This window comes from Hipposideros armiger, unplaced genomic scaffold (assembly GCF_001890085.2).
Source record: "Hipposideros armiger isolate ML-2016 unplaced genomic scaffold, ASM189008v1 scaffold_473, whole genome shotgun sequence".
NCBI classification, from domain to species: Eukaryota; Metazoa; Chordata; class Mammalia; order Chiroptera; family Hipposideridae; genus Hipposideros; species Hipposideros armiger.
In genome coordinates this window covers 1,080,627-1,104,440 of record NW_017731823.1, presented here as the reverse complement: position 1 = coordinate 1,104,440, position 23,814 = coordinate 1,080,627, and the positions used below count along the sequence as shown (strand labels likewise).

The 23,814-nt window shown below is 40.1% G+C and overlaps 1 protein-coding gene across 1 annotated transcript in view; it reads left to right on the top strand.

The window, feature by feature from the left end:
- The window catches only part of ANXA3 (annexin A3), a 60,153-nt gene extending 43,168 nt beyond the window's left edge, over positions 1 to 16,985 (top strand). The window contains exons 8-13 of the mRNA XM_019666539.1: positions 187 to 243; positions 556 to 649; positions 2,058 to 2,153; positions 6,129 to 6,187; positions 9,145 to 9,267; positions 16,593 to 16,985. Of these exons, the coding sequence (XP_019522084.1) occupies positions 187 to 243; positions 556 to 649; positions 2,058 to 2,153; positions 6,129 to 6,187; positions 9,145 to 9,267; positions 16,593 to 16,652 (489 nt within the window). The 3' untranslated portion in view covers positions 16,653 to 16,985. The remainder of the gene's footprint in view (positions 1 to 186; positions 244 to 555; positions 650 to 2,057; positions 2,154 to 6,128; positions 6,188 to 9,144; positions 9,268 to 16,592) is intronic.
- The last annotated feature ends 6,829 nt before the right edge of the window (positions 16,986 to 23,814 follow it).

The following is a 23,814-nucleotide window of genomic DNA, read 5'->3' as shown; positions in this document are numbered from 1 at the left end:
GATTTGCTACAAATTTCCTGGCTAGTCAGTGGCAGAGCTAGAACAAGAACCCTGGGTGCCTGATTCCTCTGTGCTATGTGATCTCCACTGGAGAAGAACCCCCAGGATGCCCTGGGGTTGGAATACCAAGTGTTAGAAGATTCCGTCTTTAAAAGCGTTGCCCATGTTTTCATCTTCCTTGTTTAGGGCAGAAGAGATGAAAGCCTGAAAGTCGATGAGCATCTGGCCAAAAAGGATGCCCAGGTCAGTAACAGAGCAAAGAAAACATCTTATCTAACTATTCCTCCCCTGACCGTCTTCTCATTTCTGTGATGCCAGCTGGGGCTGTCGTCGCCTGTCCTGTGTGAAGGAGAGGCCTGATGGCCGGGATCACCCAACCCCAGCTCTCTGCCTTTCCCAGTGGTGGCTGCTATTCCCCTAGCCCCTGCCACCCCGAGTCTCAGATTTCTAGTCCTCTGAAGTAAAATAAACCTCCCTCTCTTCTCATCCCACCTCCTCAAAAAGAAAAAAATTGTGCTCGTAATAACATTTACATCTTCCTTCCTTTTCCCATAGATTCTCTATAATGCTGGTGAGAACAGATGGGGCACGGACGAAGATAAGTTCACGGAGATCCTGTGTCTAAGGAGCTTTCCTCAGCTGAAACTAAGTAAGGACTCGCATTACAATCCTTTTGGCTTTGTGTTGTTTTACAAGTGTTTTGGGGGGTTTAACATACAAAGTTCTGGAAAATGAAGTTAAAAATGGCAAAGGTTGCTCCATTTTCTTGCATCAGCAGTTCAGGAAACCACATGGGGAAGCTGTGTTCCAGGTCACGGCAGAACTGACACTCCTATTGTTTTTTCCAGAGGCTGAGTCGATTACCTAGTGAGTGACAGGCAATAGATGGAGGTCAGATGGCAGGAAGAACACAAGGAGCAGCCCTCTGGGGTGAGAGCAGAGAGGCGTGCTCCTATGGGGTGGAGGAGCCTGACTGCAGGACTTCCATCGCAACTCTCCCCTAATTAGGCACTTTCCAGGAAAGCCAGGCATTGTGGTATCTCTGTTAATGCATTAACATGGATTAGAATTCAGCTGTCTCTGCTAGGAAGGTACACGGGAGTGGGGGAAACCACTCTCTTTGTCAAAGCAGCTATTCCATGGAACTGCTAAGCATCCACACCTTCACTTATGCATCTCCCCGAGACATTCTGGAAGCAACAGCACCCAGAGGCCCAGCACTGCGTTTACTACTGTGGCTTCCTGGTGCCGGCCTAGAGAACAACCCCAGTGCGTGACTAAACTTACGCTGAGTCCATGGAAAAATGAGAAGACATAGGACATCACCCTACCTTTTTAATTCTGAGATTGCCATTCCTTAATTTTGACATTAAAATTTTATTTATAAAATAATGGTAATTCTTTATTATAGTTGCTTTATTAATGTCTTTCTTTGAAAGACAAAAACCAAACGCTCCTAGATCTCGCTCCCAAATTTCTTTTTTCAAAATTTACTTGTCTTACAAAATAAGCCTACATGCTTGGTGATGTGTGTACAGGTTTTTGCTTTGGGGCAAAAACTGATCAAGAAATTCGAATGCCTTCGGGGAAGTGTGAAGTAGGCCATGCTCCCTTAGGGAATGATTTACTCAGCACAAAGAAACCATCATAGTTAAGATTTCTTTAGCAGATAAAACACGTTTGATTAATGACCACACTGTTGCTTCCTAGGTGCTGCTATAATTTAAAATTAGCCTACCTTCCTAGATAAATTATTTATTATTTAACTTTTCAGGCTATTTTAAGTGCTAACAGCCTGGGAAGAGGGAGGGAAGAAGAGAGAGAGGAAAATCATTGAAGAAAATGACCTATGAAGTTCAAGTTGTATTGCTATTGATTTTTAAAAAAAGAAATGAAGGAAAAAAAACTTCTGTGTTCAAATTCTAATGATTTAAAGAACGAGTTTTTGAGCTTGCCGCTTAATACCTTGATTTGCTGCAGGTCAAATAAAAAACTGAAATATATTCGTGTGTGGTCAACTGGGATGCTTTAAATGTTTTTGTGGTGCTGCTTTTTAGCATTTGATGAATACAGAAATATTAGCCAGAAGGACATTGAGGACAGCATAAAAGGAGAATTATCTGGACATTTTGAAGACTTACTGCTGGCCATAGGTAAGCCCTTGAGTGCTTATAAACTGAGTTACTTTGCACTTGTTTTAAACCAGTGGCAAGGTTAGCTCCCTTCATGTAAGATCCTGACTGATCCATCCCCACAGCCCCAGCACAGTCCACCATCCACACATGTGCTCAACAATTGTTAAATGGATGCATGAAAAAATGATCTTTTTATATCTTACTTTGCTTTTAACTTTGTATCTGGCTTGCCACCACATTTGGGTTGTAAACTACTTGGGAGATGAGAATATTACATTTTTACTGGCACTTTTGCTGGGCCTTGTTGAAAGCCAAGACCTAAGCCAATTTGGTAATTCAGCATTTTGGGTTATTTTGGAAGATGTCCGTTGCCTCCTCTCCAAAAGTTGAGCTCAGGTCGGAACTATAGGTCGCCTCCCCTTTGGCTGTGCTAGCGGGGAGTGTGTCAAAAATAAAAGACTGACGCAGTCATTTCCTAGAGAGACACGTGGATTAAAAAGCAGACTAAAACACCGTTATATAAGCTGATCTGCCTTTTCAGTGAGGTCTCAGCATTCTGTCCTTTGGGCACCTGAAGAACATTTTGTAAGAAAGGTGCATTCAGAGGAAGGAGACAGTAGTCAAGAGTCAGTGACCCTTCTAGTCAAGAGTCGAGCAACAAAATCTGCTAAGTGCTCATACACACACAGGGTTGTTAGGAATCACACCACTCTAATTTAGGGTGGCTACTGGGCTTGCTCCAGGCTTTCTCCCCATTAATTAGGAGTACCTGTACTCCACACATCATGGAACTTCATCAATGAAAAATCATTTCTAACATCCATCCTGATAATGAATAGCTCCTCTGGTGAGATAAAGATAGCTGATGTCTAAGGGTCACAGTCTCTGGAGTGAGCATGTTAATTACTACCTCTGGAGGTGAACTCCCAATTAGGGTTCTTCAAACTGTACTTTTAAATAAACACTAATCTGGCACTTACCATGTGCTCAGCACTGTGCTAAATTCTCTGCAAATATCAACACATTGAAACCTCATAACAACCCCATGGCTTCGGGGTTGTTATTATCTCCTTGGTAGAGATGGTAACCCTGAGGTACAAAGAGGTTGCCCAGGGAATACACGGCAGAGCTGCGATTCTAACCCAGGCAGTCAGGCTCCATGATCTGTGATGTTAACCAACTACTTGATGTGCTATAGTGTACACATGGACTGAAACACGCATATATCACACAGTCTGTGCTGAAATGTTTTAACATGAATTACAGAAAACATAGCAGGGAGCAAGCGCTCACTAAGGCCCAGTCCCTATTCTCAGGGCATCCTTCACATGTGTTATTTCGTTTAACTTCTGATTCTCTCTTCAGTGCCAAGAGTAGGGCTCTTTAGCCAAGAGCTGCTCAAAAAAAAAAAAAAAATTGACTCTGATTGAATTGCTAAAAGATTGGCCAAGAAAGAAGAAAAAAAAATGTTTCTTTTTAGATTAAAAAAATGAAATAGAGCGCAGTCTCCATAATTAGTTCTGAGAGTATTCCAGTGGCAATGAAATAGCCAGTTAATTTTTTTTCCATTTCATGTTGTTAATCTTTACATCAGTTTTGTTGCTTTTTATTTTGCCTGCTAAATTTTTGAAAAACTTGACTGGAGATGTACAAACGATCACTCATTGAGCTAAAGGAAGCATTCTTGGAAATATACATTGAATGATACACTAAATTTGGGCTACAATGTATATTATATCAAGTAAAAGAAAGACCTTATAATTCAACTAATTTAAAGTTCAAGATATGTCACTTTCATTTTCTATTTCAGTTTACTATTGGAATACATCACAATATTTTTTAATCTTTACTGAGCTAACTCACATACCATAAAATTCATCCATTCAAAGTGTGCAATTCCATGCTTTTTAGTATAGTTAAAGAGTTGTGCAACCATCACCACCATCTAAATCTAGGATATTTTCCCTAGCCCCAAAAGAAACGCTGTACCCATGGCAGTCATCCCCCAACCCCTGGTAACTACCAACCTACTTTCTGTGTTAATAGATCCACCTATTCTAAATATTTCATATACAAGAAGTCTAATACAGCATGTCAACACATAGTTTTTGACATGAAAACCCACCTGAGCTGTGTCACCTTAGAAATGCATAACAGAAGCATTTCTACTTGTCACATCGGGAATTAGATAGGGAGAGGCTCTATTTAAACAGACTTCCAATAGGGAGAATGCTTTCATCTCAGAAATGTGTGAGAATCTGAAGCAGAAAAGGCCTTTCTTTTAAGGGGAAGTTGGGTAAGCAAGGTGACACAATCGCTGGGGTTTGACAGGAAATGTGTCTAGCTCTGTCAGCCTCTTCCGTTTTAGTGCTTACTCAGGCTGGGGGGAAACCAGAGTTCGGGGACCTGGGGGGAAGAGACAGGACTGACTAAATTTTGGTCAAGAAAACACAGGGTGTAAGAAATGGGCAATTGTGAACACTTGGTCATCATGATTAATTTCAGTGGACTCCCTGAGTGTCAGTGATTTCCGTGAGTTTCCCTATTTATGGTGCTGGGTGCTAAAGCAAGCTTCCTACCACTGCATATTCTGTCACCTCCCAAAACTTTAGGACGTAAAGAACAAACTTAGTGGTTAAGAACACAAAGCTGAACAGTTATGAAAAGAAAGGATTCTATAAAGATTTAGTTTAGGGGGAGGCAAATGATTGAAAAGCTTAATAAAAGTAGGCATAATAACTTTTGATCAAAGTATTAAGGCTTGCTTATATGAGAAAAAATAAGTAACACCAATTTTAATGGTTGGTTTCTTCTCAGACATCTGACACTGTTCTCATGTTTGTCCCAGATTCCAGGTTTGAGTTGCTAATATTTTTCCTCTTCTGTTTCCCTTAAGTCAGTTACTTAAACTAAAGGCCTTTTTCACTTTCTTTTCTTTCTTTCTTTCTTTTTTAATTTTTATTGGGGAACAGCCATGGTCATTGGTTGCACATTGTTTTCATGCTACAATAGCATAGTTGAATCTCTAAGGAGGGCACAGCTTACAGTGTCCCATGAGGGGATCGAACTGGCAACGTTGGTGTTATCAGCACCATGTTCTAACCAACTGAGCTAACCGGTCACCCCTCGCTTCTGTTAAGAGAGTCTGTAAGGCACTGTGAGAAAGCTGCTCATTCTTGTTCTGATTTCCAAAATTCATTATGAAATTTATTCACTTTTGGTCAGATTCCTACCTGCAGCTCACACTTAAGATTATAAAAGTAATTGTGTTGCAATAAATAGATTTTACTCTCTACAGACTTCTATTTCTGATGATTTTTCACTTTATTTAAAGGATAATTAATTTGCTTATGTTTTGCCAGTTTCCTTTTTCTTGTTTTACTTTTCTGCTTCGTTATTTCAAAAATAAACAATTGAAAGATTGCAGGACTTTTTTCTGGTGACTGAATTTAGATTACAGGTGCTGGTTTTAATATAATTACGCTAACCAGCCTATACATTCTAAATCCAGCCACTTAGTAGAAAATCTTTCCATTTGGAAAACTGGTTTAAATTGAACTCCAGTGCCCCTTCTTACCTAATGAGTTATTTGGAGCAACATCTCTGCAGTCTTTAGACCCGAGTTACTCATCAGTGGTCCAAGTTGTTAGAAACGGAGCAACGGTACACCCTAGGGAGGTATCAGTGTAAGCGTAGGTGTTGGTGTGTCTGGGATCTGGAGATGAGTCAGCTGATGTGGGAGTTTCTTTGGCAGGTAATTTTATTTTTCCAAGGCTAAAGATAATTACTGTGCTCAAGTTCCGTGCAAATGTGAGGTTATAAGGCTTTTGAAATTCAGGTTAAGCGTTCATTCTTTCATTCTACACAAAAGCCAGTCGTGGGGAGGATGTGGCGTGGTATGGTTCCCCAAAGAATCCTTTTTAAAAACGTAATACTGTATATTAACTCAAATACTATTCAATGAAACTGAACATTGCTTTACTTTTCATACAGTTCATTGTTCAAGGAACATGCCTGCCTTTTTAGCTGAAAGACTGCATCGAGCTTTGAAGGTTGGTCTGGAAACTTCATAAACGTTCTTAGCTTCTCTCAAGAATAATGTAAAAATCGTACTTAATATCGATGGAATTTCATACTTCTTTTCTACTTTGATGTGTTCTCTTTTGCAGCTAATTTGTCTCATGGGTTGATAATGAGTACATTAATCATTATAGAGATAGGCACAGTGAGCTGTTGACTAAATTATTTCCCGGAGTTCACAGTAAGTGCAGGCAGTAGAGCTTGTTTTAGAATTCCAAATCTCAAACTTGACCCATGAGGTCCAGTGGCCTGTCAAGCTGCCTTCCTTAAAATAAACCAAGCCTGGAGTGCGCAGCCTTTCATGTTCTGGAAACAACCATGTTTTCTTGTCTGTTGTTGCTGCTAAATGGTGAGCTCCATGAGTACAGGATTATTTCTTTCTGTTTCATATCTTCAGACCCTAGCACATAGGAGATGCTTCCTTCAGTTTCTTTACTGGCCATTTCCTATGGAAGTCCACATGCACCGGCAAAGTTATATGCAAAGTGAACACATCCTTTCCCCTTACCTCATCTCCCACCCTGTCCTGTGTTCCGTCATCTCAGTGGACAGCCCTGAAGGGGACCAAAAGTTTTACCTTTTCGGATATTGATTTTAAGCTGCTTATTAAGAAACCTAAGACTCAGAAAGAAACTTTGACCCTCCCTTTCCTGCCCAAGAGATTCAGACCAAAGAAATGGCTTCTGGAAAGAGATCTTTGGATGTTGCCTTAACCTAATTTGAATTAAGGGTGGTAAACAGCAGGGCTTCAGACAGGGGCCTTTTAGCTGGATACCAACTGTGTCCCCTTGTTTCTGAGTTGCCTGGAAAAGAAGTTGCCTGCCAGGCATGTTCCCCTCTTCCTCATCTACCTGTAAATTGCCCGTTCTCACTTCTCAAATCTAATACCTGTCTCCCTCCATTTCTCCTTTGTCCCAAATGTCATATATACCCAGTGCTGCCTCATGGTCTTTGGAATTTTCATGCTTATGTGAATTCCCCATGCTCATGTATTGAAAATTGGATTTTCTCCTGTTGATCTGTCTGTTAATTTGATGATTAGCCCAGCTAGAAGAATTTAGAAGGTGGGAGGAAAAGTATTCATTTTCTTTTTTAGCGCCAACAGGAAGCAGACTTGCCTGGCTGTCTGAAGCTGTGCCAGTCCTCCCCATCCGTGTTCTCTGTGCCTCAGCCACCTCAGCCTTTCTGTTTCTTGACTCCGCCATATCTCTTCCCATGGCAAAGCCTTTGCCTTTGTTGTTCTCTCTCCCTGAAATGTACCTTCTCCACATCTACCTATGGCTGACTTCTTCTCATCTACCAGGTCTCTGCTCAAATGTCACCTCCTGAGAGAGGTCCTCCCTGACTACACAGGTCAGTTGACTCCCTTTTGGTTACACTCCATGCCATAGTTCTTACTATTTACTTAAACAACTAGTTAATTTTCTTTACCGATCATCTCCCTCCACTGGAACGTAAACTCCATGAGGAGATAATAGAGATATTATCGGTGTTGTTCACTACCGTATGCACAGTACATGGAACAATGTCTGGGATATAGTAGATGCTCAATAAGCATTTGTTGGATGAATGGTGTCAATAGCCACCCAACTGCTCAGAAATTTTATATTTCTCTCTGTCCTTCATTCTCCTCAAATGATGTACATCAAGTTTTGTCATTTATCTTTAGAAGCTTTTCTTTTTTTTTTTTAAAGATTTTATTGTGGAACTGGGGGAGGGGAACAGCATTGGGGAGTCGGGGAAGGGGAACAGACAAGTTGCTGCCTTTTTGTTCTTCAGTCTAGTTGTGGAGGACGTCGCTTCACTGGCCCATGTTGGTATTATCATTGCTCTCTTTCCAGCTGAGGCAGTCACTTGCTGGCCATTGGACGGCGGCTCACGGCAGCTCACGCCAGCTGCTAGCCTCTCATGCTGGCTGCCAGCCACTCACAGTAGCTCGCAGCAGCCCACTCCAGGTTGAGCTGTTGTTCACCATCTTAGCTGTAGAGGGTGCAGCGTCACTGGCCTTCATGTAGGATCCGAACCGGGGCCCTGATTCAGAGTTGGCATCCCAAGCCAACTCTTAACCAACACACCACTCAGCTGGCCCCTATAAGTTTTTCTTAAATCTTCCCATTTTCTCCATCTGTACTGCCATTTTTCTACATCAGGCCATCATCATCTTTTTTCAGTTACTGCAGTCATCTCAGGATGAGACCCAAAGCTTCGACTCTTATTCCGTTATCTTCATTCTACTCCTGCCCTGCAATCCATTCCTCATACTGCTGTCAAAGGGATTTTCTGAAACCACAAATCTGATCTGATCTCAGTATTCTCATGTTTAAAGATTGTTCTTCACTCTTGGGATAAAGTCAGAATTTCATTTCATGATTTATAAGGTCTGGCCTTTCCAGACACAGCTCTTGCTATTCTTCCTCATTACTTATGTATCCTTGAATATAGCATTCTTTCTTGCCCTAAACCTTCATATATGCTGTTTTCTCTATAGGAACATTTTTTTCATCTCTCTGTAAATCCCACCCCTTCTTCTCCTGGTTGATCATTCAGGCTTTAGCTTAAATACCACTTTCTCAGACCTTTCCAAATCCTTAATCTATTTTAGGCTCACCTAATATATGCCCCCATAGTACCCAATATTTTCTATATGTCAAATTATATTGCAATCACCTGTTTTCTTGCTTATATCCTTTACAAAATTGGAAACTTAATAGGGGTGTCTCATCTCCGTTTTCATGGGATAGGCAGAGTAAGTGCTCAATAAATATGTCTTGGATAAATGAATGATGAAGTTTGATGATACATTAGTGAAGAAGAGTCACACAGTGGTTGATTATTTTGTGCATCATTATCTATTTCTTATAAATATGGATCTGTATGTTGTTTTGTGACTGATGATATTTATACTGTGGACACCTGCATTTTTTAACAGGGTGCTGGAACGGATGAGTTTACTCTGAACCGAATAATGGTTTCCAGATCAGAAATTGATCTTTTGGACATTCGAGCAGAGTTTAAGAAGAGGTGTGGCTATTCCCTACATTCAGCAATTAAAGTAAGTCTCCTCTTAAAAACAGCAAAACACATTTTGCCTTTCTCTACCATCCTCTTGCCCTTATAATCCTTAGAACATCGAGATGTGTGACTTAGATTTTTCTCTCCTTGTCAATGTGTAAATGTGTTTTCTGAGTTTAAAATAGTAATAGTAAAATGTCCCTTAAAGGTAGAGACTACTCTTTGGCTCTAGAATCTCAGGCACCTAATACTCAACTTTTTTTTTTAAGGTTTAGTGGCCACTAATATTTTTTTCTTTTGTGAATGGCATATGTAGGTTGTTTACCTGTTTTTTATATTGCAGTGTTTTTATCTATTTCAATGTTTCTTTATGACAATAGAAGGAAATGAAATATGTATTTTAAATTTTCTCTTTATTTTACACAAAAGATAACATGGTTCTGCAGCTTAAAGTTCTTTTCATTTCACTATATTGGAAGCTTCCTTATTCTTGTTAACAGCTGCATGCCATTTCATTATTTGTGTATGAGTATTTGTACATACCACATCAACAGATGTTTCTAGTTTCTTGCTATTACGAACAATGCAGCAATTTGCATACAAAATTTTATAAGGTACAAGTGTGTTTGTAGGATAAATTCTCAGAAGTATTATAGATAGGATTGCTGAGACAGATGTAAATACATTTGTAATTTTGGTAAATACTACCAAATGACCTCTCTTTGCACATCCATGAAGAATGTATGCATTCTTATTTCTCCATAATTTTGGCACAGGGTATTTTCAAGCTTATGGGTTTTTACAATATAATAGGTGAGAAACTATATCTTAGTGTAGTGTTAATATACATTTTTCTTAATATGAGTGAGGCTGGAACATATTTTCATATTTTAAATGCCATTTGCATTTTTTTTTCTGTGGTTTTTTTTTATGTTCTTTGCCTATTCTATTGAGCTTTGGGGTTTTAAGTTTTTTTTGGGTTTTGTTTTTTTTTTTCTTTGGGTCAATTTCTGACACCTCTTTTCATATAAGTTAGATTTACTCTTTGTCTGTGAATTGTAAATATTTTTCCCAGTTTGTTATTCTTCCTTTGACATGCCTGAAGTTGTTTTTCCATGCAATTTTGCATCAGATTGAATTTATCAATATTTTATAGTTTCTTGAGTTAAATTAAAAAATTGATCTCTTACAGTCTGTCAATTCTGGATGAGAATCTTCCTAAAATGTGTTACACAACTTGCTTTCTGTTTTAAAGAATGAAACCAGTTTTCATTGTTCTCAGATCTCAGCTGATACTGTATACATAGAAACCCCAAATAAATTACAAATTATTACAAGGAAGTAAGACCTGCAAAAATTGTGTAAGAGGCTTCCATACATAAATTCAAAAGTCATAGTTCCCATAAGAACATAGCAACTAGGAAAAGATGAACTAAGGGGCTAGCCCCTAGACCTGCCTGATAGTCTTCCATAGAAGACTGATTTCTACCTTAGCCTCCCAGATGGCATACAAGCCTCCAGTATATGAGTGATAGAGAGTGTTAGTCCAAGCTGGATCCCTGAAACAAAGTGGAAGCCCAGGTTGTTGAGTGAACCATCAAATGGTCCCAGCCTCCAGAGCCACTGGCTATTTGAAAAAAGATGGAGTCCAGGGCTGACTTCACAAATGTCCTGCAGGTCTTTCTATGCCTCAGCCCCATCCATGCTACAGATATCTGGAGAAAATCAGCTTTGGAACGCATTAGGTCCAGAGGTGGAGACAAGTAGATCTATTGGGTTGTCGGAAAAGTCATGATGCATTTTTGCAACGAAAAACATAGAAAAATCTGTCATGATTTTTCCGACAACCCAATAAGTTAGTATAGAGTCACCGAGGCCCGAGCTCAGAAGTGGGGCCCGGAGGACCAACCTAGCCTGGAGGAAGGCTGTGCTTGCTCTGAGCACTGATGGTCCAAAGTTGGGTATGGAGTCCGAGCTGTCTAGACATCTGGACCCTAGCTTGGGGATCATTTATGCACCATATGGATCCTAATCTTGAGCACCAAACTCTCTCAAGCCCCTACAAGGCTAGAGTCCCATGCTATGTGGGAGGTGACATCCAGCTATGGCCACCAGGGATGCCTTAGTTTAGTCTACATTCCTATGTCACTGTGAACAGCTGGAGTCCTTGGCCTAACTCTTCAGGTAGCCCTACCCAGATAACTACCTTTGACTAGGTGCGTGTGTTGGTCTGAGCCTTTTTGCAGCCATTTTGAGAACGTTCCTGCCTCAGGCCCCACCAATGGTCTTTGATTGAATGAATGACTGAATGAATGAATAAGCATCCATCAGTTAACTAGATTTGTTTACCAAAATCTTTTTATTTTTTTTCAACCAATACTTTTGTTTTTATCGTAAACCTCCCTCTGCAGAAAGAGATGCATGCCTAAGTTGAAATCAGGAACTTACTCAGAAAGTCAACTCTCCAATTATGCCTGGGACTTAGCACAGATTTCATCAACTGCTCACACTCAATGCAATTTGAATTGATCCTGACACATTACAATAGTTTCAATCAACAGAGGGAGATCCAATAACGTTAGCCATATTGCTCTTACCAAGGCAGAAAAGTAGACTCATACATTTTATCAAGATTGTCAGTAACAAGACTGAACATAAAGAAGGCTTTCAGTTCACCCTCAGCAAACCAGAAAATTAAATTAACCAGTAGCTCTCCCTTCCCCAATGGTCTGGGTAATTGAGGTTTATTGTATCAGGAAACATTTAACTCTGGATATCTTGATAGAAAAGAAAAATCCATTGCTGAAGAGTTCAGTATGTAATATAAAATTATATAAGGTTTCTTCATTTCTACCACCTAATGTAAATTATTAAGTAATATCATTACATTTTCACTATTGATGAATAGGATCCTTTTAGATGGCTCAATTTCTCTAGTTCAGGAACTAGAGTTCCATTTTGTATATTGTGGGGAAGGAAGAATCTTTTCTCCTCCGTCAAGTTTCTTTCAGTTGGTCTAATAATTCTACATAAGGCAGAGTAACAAAAGAAAATAACCAAATTTAATTACATATATACACATTGGAATCCCACATATAAGAGAGAGTCAGAGACCCCACATACTTAAGAGGCTCAAGGACAGAAAGTGAAAATAAGGTCTATGGGACATCCTGAGGTAAGATGCCTTCAGAGGGTCACAGGAGGACCATAAGAAGAGCAGATGTTCAATAATTTGTAGTTAGACCTGCGATACAGATGGGTCAAAAAAGGTTATTTCTGATAATTTCTTATTACGAGCAAGGCCCCTAATTCAACTTTTTCTAGGTAGTTTAGAGGGGAGGGGAAGAAGTTTCTCTTGATCCTGTAGGGTCTCAGTTACCTTCAGCTTAAAACAATCCTCATACCACAGAGGCTCATATTGGGGTGACTGGTTCTGAACCCCTACAATATCATCTGGGCCCTTGGTTCTCTCTTCCTCTTCCTTCTGCCTATAGTTTAGATATTTTCATCCATACCTGTCTCAGGTGATGATTGGTGAGGAAGAGAAGGAAAGAAGGTAAATGAAAAACAAATGTGTATCTCCTATTGATGAATAAGATATTAATAGAGATTCTGTATGAATTACATTTTTTGGTAGATTTCCTTGGTCAATAAATAAAGTAACTATTTAACACACAGCACAATTCCAGTCTCTTTAAGGGAAAACATAGTAGCCACCCTCAACTAACTCAGATCTATGGGGAGACGAGGTGGGCATAAATGAAATAATTATTTAATGATGTGGAACAGCATACAATTAAATACTAGATTGTAGGGTACACAAGGTAGTAATAAATTTGGTTGTCGGGAAAGTCATGATGTATTTTTTCTATGTTTTTCGTTGGAAAAATGTGTCAGGACTTTTCCGACAACCCAATAGAAATTGAGAGTAAAAGAAATTTGGGATTAGATACTGAATGTTTCTTAGGGAAATGGATTTGAGCCTGTCTTTCAGGTTAATAAGCATGTGGTCAGTGCCTCCTATGGACCAGGTCCCATGCTGCTCAGTGGGATCGCAAAGGTGAATGCTCTAGAAATACATGTATTGTGAGAAGTAGGAGGGGAAAGAATAATAAGGCACTTGATTGATTAGAAGAGTTGCCTTGGGAAATATTGAAAAATAAAATCCAAATGGCAAGATGAATTCAGTTGAAATAGCTCTGAGATCATGGAATTTGTATTTCATTCATTCAATTAAAAATATTTATTGAATGAGTATTATGTATGGGTCAAGCTCAGGGTTACAATTATAAACAAAGAAAAAGTTTTCTATCTTTATGGAATTACAAATAAATGTGCGCTATAAGCCCAGGTAATAGGTGGATTTGACCTATAGGAAAGGCTTCTATGACAAAGTTATGATTTAGATTAAACATGAGTAGACAACATCAAGGCAAAAGTTGTAGGGATCAAGAGCCAGCAGAGCATTCTAACAACAGGAATTGCAAGTGTAAAGCCCTGTGATGGAGGAAAGTCATGAAAACCGAGGCTGGAGGGACCAGATCACACAAGACCTTTTTGGCAATTTAAGGATTTTGCTTTAGCTTAAGAGCAATGGGAAGCAACTGAAGAATTTTAGTTTTAAGCACTTAGTGTCATGGTTAGAAGTCCATTTTGAAAAGATCCCTGTGACTATGGAGAATGAATTAGACATACGACAGAAGAGATGTGGAGTGATGAGTTATATTAGTCATATTAGAGTAGCTATGACTGGGTAGTGCGAAGTAGAATTGCAAAGCTACTGGTAAAGTAAAGAGAGAAAGAGCAAAGACTCAAAAGATACTTAGAAGCTAAATTAAGACGCTTTGTGTATAGAGCAAGAAAGAGATGTGTCAAGGATGACTCCCAGGTTTAACTTGGGAAACAGATAGTTACACCATTCCCTGCAAGAGGGTCAGGTTTTAGGGGTTTTTGTTTTCTTTCTTTTCTTTTTTGGGGAGTGGAGGAGAAAGTACATGAGTTTGGTTTCGCATCGGTTAAGTTCACGATGTCTTTGAAGCACGCAAGTGGAAACATCAAGTCAGTAGCTAGTGTTGAGATATATTTTCAGAGTCAATTACGTTATTGAATCTTTGGATATGGATACACATTCTCTATGGAGAAAGTATAGATTGAGAGGAAAAGAAAACTGAGAAAGAGTTACCAACAATTAATGGCTGGATAGCAGAGGGTAAATAAGCCTGCAAAGAAGACAAAAGTGGAAATGTCAAAGAGGAAGGAGGAACGGCCAGGACTACTTACAGGGAAAGTAAGGGCTACTTGGTTGGTGGACACTGTGGTCATTAGACTAGATTCACAAAACAATAAGGATTAATACCTTGGAGAGTACGGATTGATGAATCTAGAGTCAGGGAAACTAGTGACAAGGGATGAGAGCCTATGGTAGATTTGTTGTGGTCACAATGGAAAAAGGATTAATTTAAAAACCACCACAAAGAAATAATTGGCAAGGCAGATTAAATGCAAAGCATAAAAGATGGGATCATAGTTGAGAGAAGAGAGAACCACTGGCACCACTGTTAAAAACAGGCCGACAGAAACATTTAATTAATTTCTTAAGAACAATTAATATGACCTAATTAGGAAGCCATAAATTATGTTCAAAGGTTTTGAAAATACACGAACTTTTTTGTGATAAAATTTCTAAAGTGCCGCCGTGAGCGGCTCTCAAATGGCCGGCGAGTGACTGCCTCAGCCGGGAAGAGCACAATGATAATACCAACATGGGCCAGTGAAGTGATGTCCTCCACAACTAGACTGTAGAACAGAAGGACAGCAACTTGTCTGTTCCCCTTCCCCAATTCCCCAGCGCTGTTCCCCTCCCCCAATTCACCAGTAAAATCTTAAAAAAAAAAATTCTAAAATGCCATGTAAAAAGAATACTATTCTACTAGAAGGCATAAGGGCCTAGAGGTAGGAGACTAGGATGAATATTTGTTTAGTGCCTACAGTGGATCAGAATTTTAAATATAGCTCTGTGTTAAGCTACTTTGATGTATTTTCTCAACTAAGTGATAGAACCCCTAAAATTTTTACAACTTCGATCAGAGATGGGTAGAGGGAGCTGTTTTAAAAGAAAGCAAGAGCAGTTGACTTGTCAGCCATTCAAGAGATTATTGTCTGTGGTAGGGCAAGACTTACAACAGCCAATAGGGGAAGAACTAAAAATCTATATAAAACAGAAGAATGCATATTAATGCCTCTTGTGTCTTTTTATGGAAGTAATGCTTAGCCTGTTTTCTAAATGACCCTTTTTCATTGCTTCTTTTGCATTACTGCTTGCTTAATATTACCCCAATGTAAAACTTAAGTGATAAAAAGTGATCACTGTTTGAGTTGCCTTGAATAAAATAAGAATAATGTGAAGTTTTTAGGCAATCTCAGTTCAGAGCCAAGTTTTACCTCCAATGCTATGCAAAAGTTTTACCTTTTTGAATAACAAACATGGCATTTTTGTACTTTAAGCCTCAATCTCACATGGTACCTTTTCTGAACCAACATCTTTTTTGGCTAGTCTAGGGGAAAGGAACTGAGAAGCATACTTTTTCGGATGTAGTTCATTTTACTTTCTTAAGTCAGGCAGTATAGATGGTGTTAAGGGGCCCGGCTATCTGGGTTAGAACCCTGCTTCTGTTGCTTATTCTCTATGTCAGGGGTCGGCAAACTTTTGAGACGGAAGAGCCGCCAGGGGTCAGCACACTGCAGCTCACAAGCCACATGCGGCTCTTTGGGTACGTACATGTGGTTCTGAAGTAAAATTGAAAATGAAAATAAAACTATCATAGTTGCATTTATAAAATTTTTAAAGGATATTCACATAATGGTGATTATGTAAAAATATATTTATGGCTCTCGAATAATTTTTAAATTGTTGTGAGGGACAGGATTGGCTCTTCCCGGGGTCGGCAAACTTTTGAGACGGAATGTACCCAAAGAGCCGCATGTGGCTCGCAAGCCGCAGTTTGCCAACCCTTGTTCTATGTGATTTGGGGCAAGTTTCCTAAGCTCTGTTTTTCTCATTGTACTTATCTGTTAAATGGAGAAACTTATGGTACCTACTACTTAGAGTTCTTCTAAGGGTTAAAGTAGTTAACCTTTAAAAAACAAATGTTTGGTAAAATATATATTTTATATATACATAAAGAAGATGCTAGGCTGGAAAATAATTACACTCAGGTATGACTGAATGATGGAACTACAGGTGCACTTTACTAAATGGCAAACACCCCAGTGAATCCCCTAGCGCTGTGAAATTTGATTCATCTATGGCACCCTCATTATTTATGCTGTATCTGTCCTTCTCTTCATCGGTCCTGTTCTTTGCAGTCGGATACTTCTGGAGACTATGAAATCACACTCTTAAAGCTCTGCGGAGGAGATGACTGAGTCCAGAACATCATATCCAAAGGCTGCCTGCCCCCACGATGGACTTTTCCAACAGCTCTGCCTACTTCTTTCTTACCGGATGTAAAAGGACAAGCAAGTGTCAACAGCAACCCCTTTTCCTAACTGAAATTTTCATTGTTCCATAACAACAACAACAAAGTGATTGTTTCAGAGCATCTCATCATAATGTAGTAGTTTATTTCAAATGGTATGAAGGGTCTGCTAATACTGTCCAAATGATATTTCTGCTTAGGAAGTAAGAACCTTTGTACAGTTCTAAAACATTAAATGCAAAAGCAGGGTAATAAAAATTGTTGCCTTTGTTAAATTGTCTCTTTTTAGCATCCACCAATATTTTTTGGTACCTAGCGCCAACAACTAATATTTTACAACACACTTCTGTTACAAAAGCTGTTGCTGCTTCAATTTATCTATTATCTTATTAATCACACTCATCTTTAAGAGAAGAATAAAAATGAAGATGCATTTTTAGTTGTGATCAAGCTATCAGAGTGGCAATGCATGATATGCTATTTTAGCCTTCAGAAAATGCCTGCTGTGCTATTAATCTAACCACTTCCTGTCTGAATGGCAAGCCTGAATTGTGGTTATTCCATGCCAAATACTACTTTCCTAGAAATGGGTATTTAGAATCAAGCGTCTACGGTTTCCTTTTCCTCTAAAATAAGTTTGCAAAACAATGCATTTTAAAAAATCCCCCATGTTATATATGAAAGATACCTAACATGAAATATCTTGAGTTAACTGAAATATATGAGGTAAAAAAAAAAAATCAGTTGGAGTTATTAGTCCGGACTAGACTAGAAATGATAAATTATGTGTGAAATACAAAAAGCGATGCGTGGATCCAGAGCTTTTAATCAATGCATTCTACTGGGGAACACTCCTGAGACCTTTTAGAAAGAGAGAGAAGTTAATCCTTGTTCTGGGATTTCCAAAATGCATACGGGGATAAAGCACAGGAATTTAGAACCCTACCCACCTGGTCTTGACTTCCTGCCCTTCCATTTACTAGCTCTGGGACCCTGGCAACTGCTAAGCCCTGCTAAACCAAAGTTTTCTCATCTGTAAAATGGTAGTAATTACAGTGCCTGTCTTTCTCAGAGAGCTTCCTAAAGATTAAGTAAGATAATGTCTGTGAACACATAGCCCTGTGCCTAGACAAGTTGAGTGATCAATTACAGTGTTGTCATTATTATTACCAAGCAGCATCAATACAATCACGACAGCACTGCAGCCATTCTCCAACAGACTGCAGCTCACCTGCCATGTGCCAAGCCCTGCGCTAAGTAAGTATTAGATACACCAAGGGGTCTGGGACTCCTTTCCTATTACAAAGGGCTTAAAATTGGAGGGAAAGACATGTAAGCAGGTAAGCACAACACAGTATTACCACATGCATTCAGGGGAATGACATTGTATAAAAGAGAAGCAGTATGCAGGTGGGATCGGGAATTTAGCCTATTGAAGGTTACAAACTCCACCAGTTAAAAAGAAGAGAGGCTCTTCAGGCAGGTGAGGGCACTGACAAAGTCACAGAGTTACGAACGAGCAGGATGTGTGCATAGCTCTACCCTGAGGTTAGTGTGGCAGGAGCTTAGAGTACAAGGGGAGGTGACTGGTGATAGGCAGGGGCCAGCCAATGAAGGCTCATCTACCATGCTGAAGAGTTTACAAGCAAGGGAGAGTGACAAGGAGCATCCCAAGAGGATTTCAGTCAGGGAAATGATGTCATATTTTTGAGCAAGGGTGAGGAATGTATGGGAGAGGAAAGCTGGAGGCAGGGAGCCTATTTGGCAAGTTAGTTCTATAATCAATGCTAGAAGTGTCAGCCTGAACTGAGATAATGGCAAAGAAACCAAAGGAAAAAATATATATATGCATACACTTAAGACACATTTTGGGGCTGGCCTAGTGCGTTGGTTAAGAGCTGGCTTGGGACACCAGCTCTGAGCAGCAGAGCCCCAATTCAGATCCCACTTTAGAGCCAGTAACACTGCGCCCTCTACAGCTAAGATGGTGAACAACAGCTCGACTGGAGCTGGGCTGCCGTGAGTCGCCGGCGACTGCGTAGGCTGCAGTGAAGCTGCAATGGACTGCTGTGAGCTACCGTGAGTGTCTGGCAGCCGGCATGAGTGGTAGGCAGCTAGCGTAAGCTGCCAAGAGCCACCATGAGCGGCCGTCCAGTGGCCGGCGATCGATCTGCCTCACCCGGGAAGAGTGCAATGATGGTGCCAACTTGGGCCAGTGAAGCGACGTCCTCCACAACTAGACTGAAGAACAAAAGGACAGCAGCTTGTCTGTTCCCCTCCCCCGATTCCCCAACGCTGTTCCCCTCCCCCAATTTTCCAATAAAATCTTTAAAAAAATATATTTTGGAGATAAAATTGATAGAACAAGGTAATTGGATGTCAAGTTTGCCTCCATGATTTTGGCTTAAGTGATTCAGTGAATGAGTGTCTCACCATGCTGAATCATTGCTAAGACTTGAGTGCTTACTATGTATTAAGCACTATATTAAGCAATGTAGTATATGTTAAATTGTTAATCCTCGAGGAACTTAACAAGTAGGCACTAACTCACAGATAGAGGAATGGAGGCTTAGAGAAATTAAGTAACTTGACCATTGGAAGAGCCAGGATTTAAAGCCAAGCAGCCCAACTCCAGTGTCCAGGCTCTTAACCACTATTTTGCCTTTAAATTTATCCCACCCCAGGGCTACTGTTCTTTTCAAGCCTAGAACATAAGCTATTTGAATGCAGGGAATTTTGTCTCTTCATTGCTGTATCGTTAGTGCTTAGAACTTGCTTAGTACATAAAAAACACTTAAGAAGTCTTTGTTGAATGAATGAAGTTCATTTCCTACATGCATTTGAGCTATGTAAGTGAATTTGGGGTTTCTATTTAAACATTTGTAAGTATGCTTGAGTCTCAGCTTCTGGTATTGGAAAAAGAAACAAATATTGCTGTATGGGCAGCCTTAGAGAAAAGCTCAGAAATTTTACCCACACACAAAGTACTTTTTCCAAGCTACCCATCACCATGGAGAGAAATATTTTGTAAAACTGGCGAGAACATTCATATTTCTGGAGAAGCAACAAGTTCAAATGCATATATATTCTTTACTTAGGCTGAACTCCTGAAATGGCATTACAAGATTTTAATCTTGGTCCCATTCTTCAAAGTCATAGAGAAGGAATTCCTACCCTCTTTGGATTTTGATATTAATTGTTCTCTTTTCCTCTGGAAAAATGATTTGTTTCACTAGAGCTTCCCCGCATTTTTCCTTCCTTAGCTCGTTTCATCCTTCCCTGCTTCCTTCCTTCCATCCTCCCTCCCTCTCCTCTCTTCTCCTTTCCTCTCCCCTTCCTTCCTTCTCCCATCTTCTCCCCTCCTCTCCCCTCCCCTCCCCCCTTCCTTCCATCCTCCCTTCCCTCCCCTCTCCTTCTCTCCCCTCTTCTCCTCTCCTCTCCTTCTCTCCCCTCTTCTCCTCTCCTCTCCTCTCCTTATTCTTCTCTCTCTTTATTTCTATAAGGTAATATGGACTTTTGAAACCACCCTCCAAGACTTTGACAATAACCCGCTACCAACTTTGTGGTCTCCCCCTCCCACCTACCCACCGAAAATAAGCACCATCCCAAACTCCATGTTCATTGTCCCCTTGCTTTCTTTTTCTATAGTTTTTAATTTATTGTTTTTTATTTATTAAAGCGAGTATTGTACTGCATGTAACTTCTGGGACTTGCTTTTTGCACTTAATATTATTTTGCTGAGTGGTATCCATATCATTGTATGTCGTGTATTAATTTTGACTTCTATATATCATTCTATAGTGTGAGCCACAAATATAATTTCCAGGAGGCTGCAGAATTGCTATGAAGGGAGTACAGAAAGCATTTTTACCCAGCTCCCCACTCCTTGTGCTTCTTTGAAGTTATGATGCCCGACTATGGCCGCTGAAGTAGCCTTCAGCTCCAGTCAGGGGCAGAGTGTAACAGGAAAAACACAAAGCTAGAAAGAACCTGTTTTTCTCTTAATGGGTTCTGATCACCAATGTTAGGAGTGAAGGGGGCGGAGTTCCTTACATCAACAAGCAGTGCTCTGACACAAGTTGGATGTCCCATAATTCAACTCCATCTGACACCATCTACCTGGACATGGCATCAGACCCCACAGGTTAAGAGTTCAGTCTTACAAGACTGCCTCCCACCAACTTCAGGCGCCAAGCACAAGTCCAGGTTGTCACCTGGGTTCTTACCAACTGGCTATAGACCAGAGGTTCCAGTGACCTCCTCCTTAGGTTCAACTAATTTGCTCACAGGACTCAGGAAAACATTTATCAGTTTATTATAAATAGCAATATTACAGATGAATGTGCAGGTAGAAGAGATGTGTACGGCAAGGTTTGTGGGAAATGGCATGGAGTGTCCAAGCCCCGTCTGTCACACCATTCTCCCAGCACCTCCAGTGTTCACCGACTCAGAAGCTCTATGAACCCCATATTATTGGGATTATTATGGAGGTTTCATCATGTAGGCATGATTGATCATTAACTCCATTTTCAGCCCTTTACCCTTCTCAAGAGAAGCGGGCAGGGCTGAAAATTCCAATCATGGCTTGTTCTTCCCAGCGATCGGCCTGGCCCTCTTCTAGTCGCCATCCAGGAGCCCACCCAGAGTCGACTCATTAGCAAAGATGAAATAATAGAACAAAAGATGATCCTAGTGCTCTTATCACTTAGAAAGCTACAAAGGTTTTAGAAGCTCCGTGCCAGAAACCAATGTATACATTTTTTTCTATTATTTCACACTCTTGTTTTCTGAGAGATTCACTGCAATCTTGTCGTAGAAAGGGACAGCCACTAAACCATTGTAAATGTCAATGTATATGTTACATATCTCTAAGTTTCCTAGCCCAATATCCTATGCATAGTAGACACACAATACATTTTAGTAATAATGATTTGTGAAGTGGGGTAGTAGACTTTTCCTTCCAGTTATACCAGGTTGTCGCAAGGAGCACAGGAGATAACACTTAGAGCTACCTTGAAAAGTATTGAATAGTATTCAAGTGTGATGTAGAATTGATATTAGAATAATCAATATTGTTGTATGTATGAATAGAGATCTTACTATGTACCAAGTACTGTACTAGATATTTTAGAGCTCATTTATTCTCAGAGTTGTTAAACTGTCTTAAGTACTTTGTGGAACAAAGTATGGTTATATGTGTCCAATGTATCCCCACTTTACAGTTAAGGAAAATGAGGCTCAGAAAGGTTAGCTTACTAACCCAAGGTTACACAGCAGGAAAACCAAGGTTTAGAATCCAGGTCCGTTTCTATCTGTGAATGAGGAGTAGGAGAATGAGGGGAGTGATGGTCACTTGAGAGGACCGTACAAAGGGAAAGGAACATTAAAATCATAAGAAAAGACTCCAAGGAAATCTCTCCTTCAAACGCTTTACTCTCATTCTTGCATTATGCATTGGACCAGATAGTAGTATGTTTCTGATGAGTCTGATGGAACAAAGCTAGCTCAAATGAAGGGTTGTTGTTAGCAATCTTTCCAAAGAGATACTTATTAATAAGTATTATTACAATACTTATTTAAATATTCAAGTACCATACTAGAATGGGAGGGGCAATTTATGGCACAGGGCAGTGCCATGGTTAAGTCCTTGGGCCTTGGGTTCGTGCTGCCCAGATTTATAGCATTAGGCAAGTTATTTCACTTTGCTAAATCACATGTTCCTCACCTTTAAAATGGGAGCAATAATAGTTTCTACCTCATAAAGTTATTTTGATAGTTAAATGAAAAAACAATTTAAAAGGTGTTCAGCTTAGTGCATAGCATATGGTAAGCCCTTAATAAATGTTAGCCTAAATCATAGTGTATTGTGTTGAGGGGCATGTTTTTTTATTGCCTCCAATTTCCACAAGGTGGCAGGTCAAGTTCAAACAGGACCCCAGGACTCGGTGTCACAAAGGCAAAAACCTGCTTTACTTGCTTCAGAATAACAGGGCCAAATATGAACCGTTCGGAAAAATCTTCATTATATTGTCTATAGAATGTTTGTTGTGGTCCAGACATCTTGTTGCTTAAAATCCTTCCTAATGGGATTTATGGATCATTTCATTTAATCCTCTTCTTTCGCATGATTCCCAAGACCATCTGCATTTACATGAAATGTATATTAACTTTTCCATGGATCTCCTGCCTTAAGTGAGTACATTTAAGTCACCTCATTATGCACTAAATTTAGTCCCTGTAAAGGAGGAGAGAATTAGCAAGCTGGAAAGAGCCCTGGACTCTGTGATTGGCGAACTGCAGAAAGCAGATTTGTTCACCTACTTCTAGAGGGATGGTATGTTTGGTCTACTCATCAGGGGGTGCAAAAATGACAAACAAAGATATTGAATAGGGGATTCTCTGGCCTATTTGTAACAGCATATTGAAAAAAATTTTTAAATAGCATAATTCGGACTTTTCTTCTGTGTAGCTCTCCTTTTTCCATTTCCCTAATTTAATGTCATATTGATAACCTCTAATTTCTACAATTTTACCTTGTCTTTAAAACATTGGTTTTGGTGCTGGCCGAGAGGCTCTGTTGGTTAAGAGTTGGCTTAAGAGTGCAGGCTCTGAGCAACAGGGCCGCCGGTTCGTTTCCCACATGAGCCAGTGATGCTGCACCCGAGCTGAGCTGTCGCTGAGCTGCCCACAGGTGGCAGGATGGCTCAGCTGGTGTAACAACAAGATTGCCTGTTTGATGGTGGGCTACGCTCACTTGCAACTAAGACTGAACTCAACACCTTGAGCTGAACTGCCGACCAAATGGCTCAGTGAATAGGGCGTGCGCTCTTAACAACAAGGCTGCTGGTTTGACTCCCACAAGGGATTGTGACTATGCCCACCCGCAACTAAGATTGAACACAGCACCTTGAGCTTAGAGGCCATGAGCTGCCGACGGGAAGCCAGATGGCGACTGCCCTCCACAATGAAGATTGAAGAATAACAACTTGGCTGATCTCCTTACCCAATTCCCCAACACTGATCCCCTCCCCCAATTCTCCAATAAAATCTTAAAAAACAAAACAAATAAAAAAAAACAAACATTGGTTTTGGGTTCAGATCAAACTGGA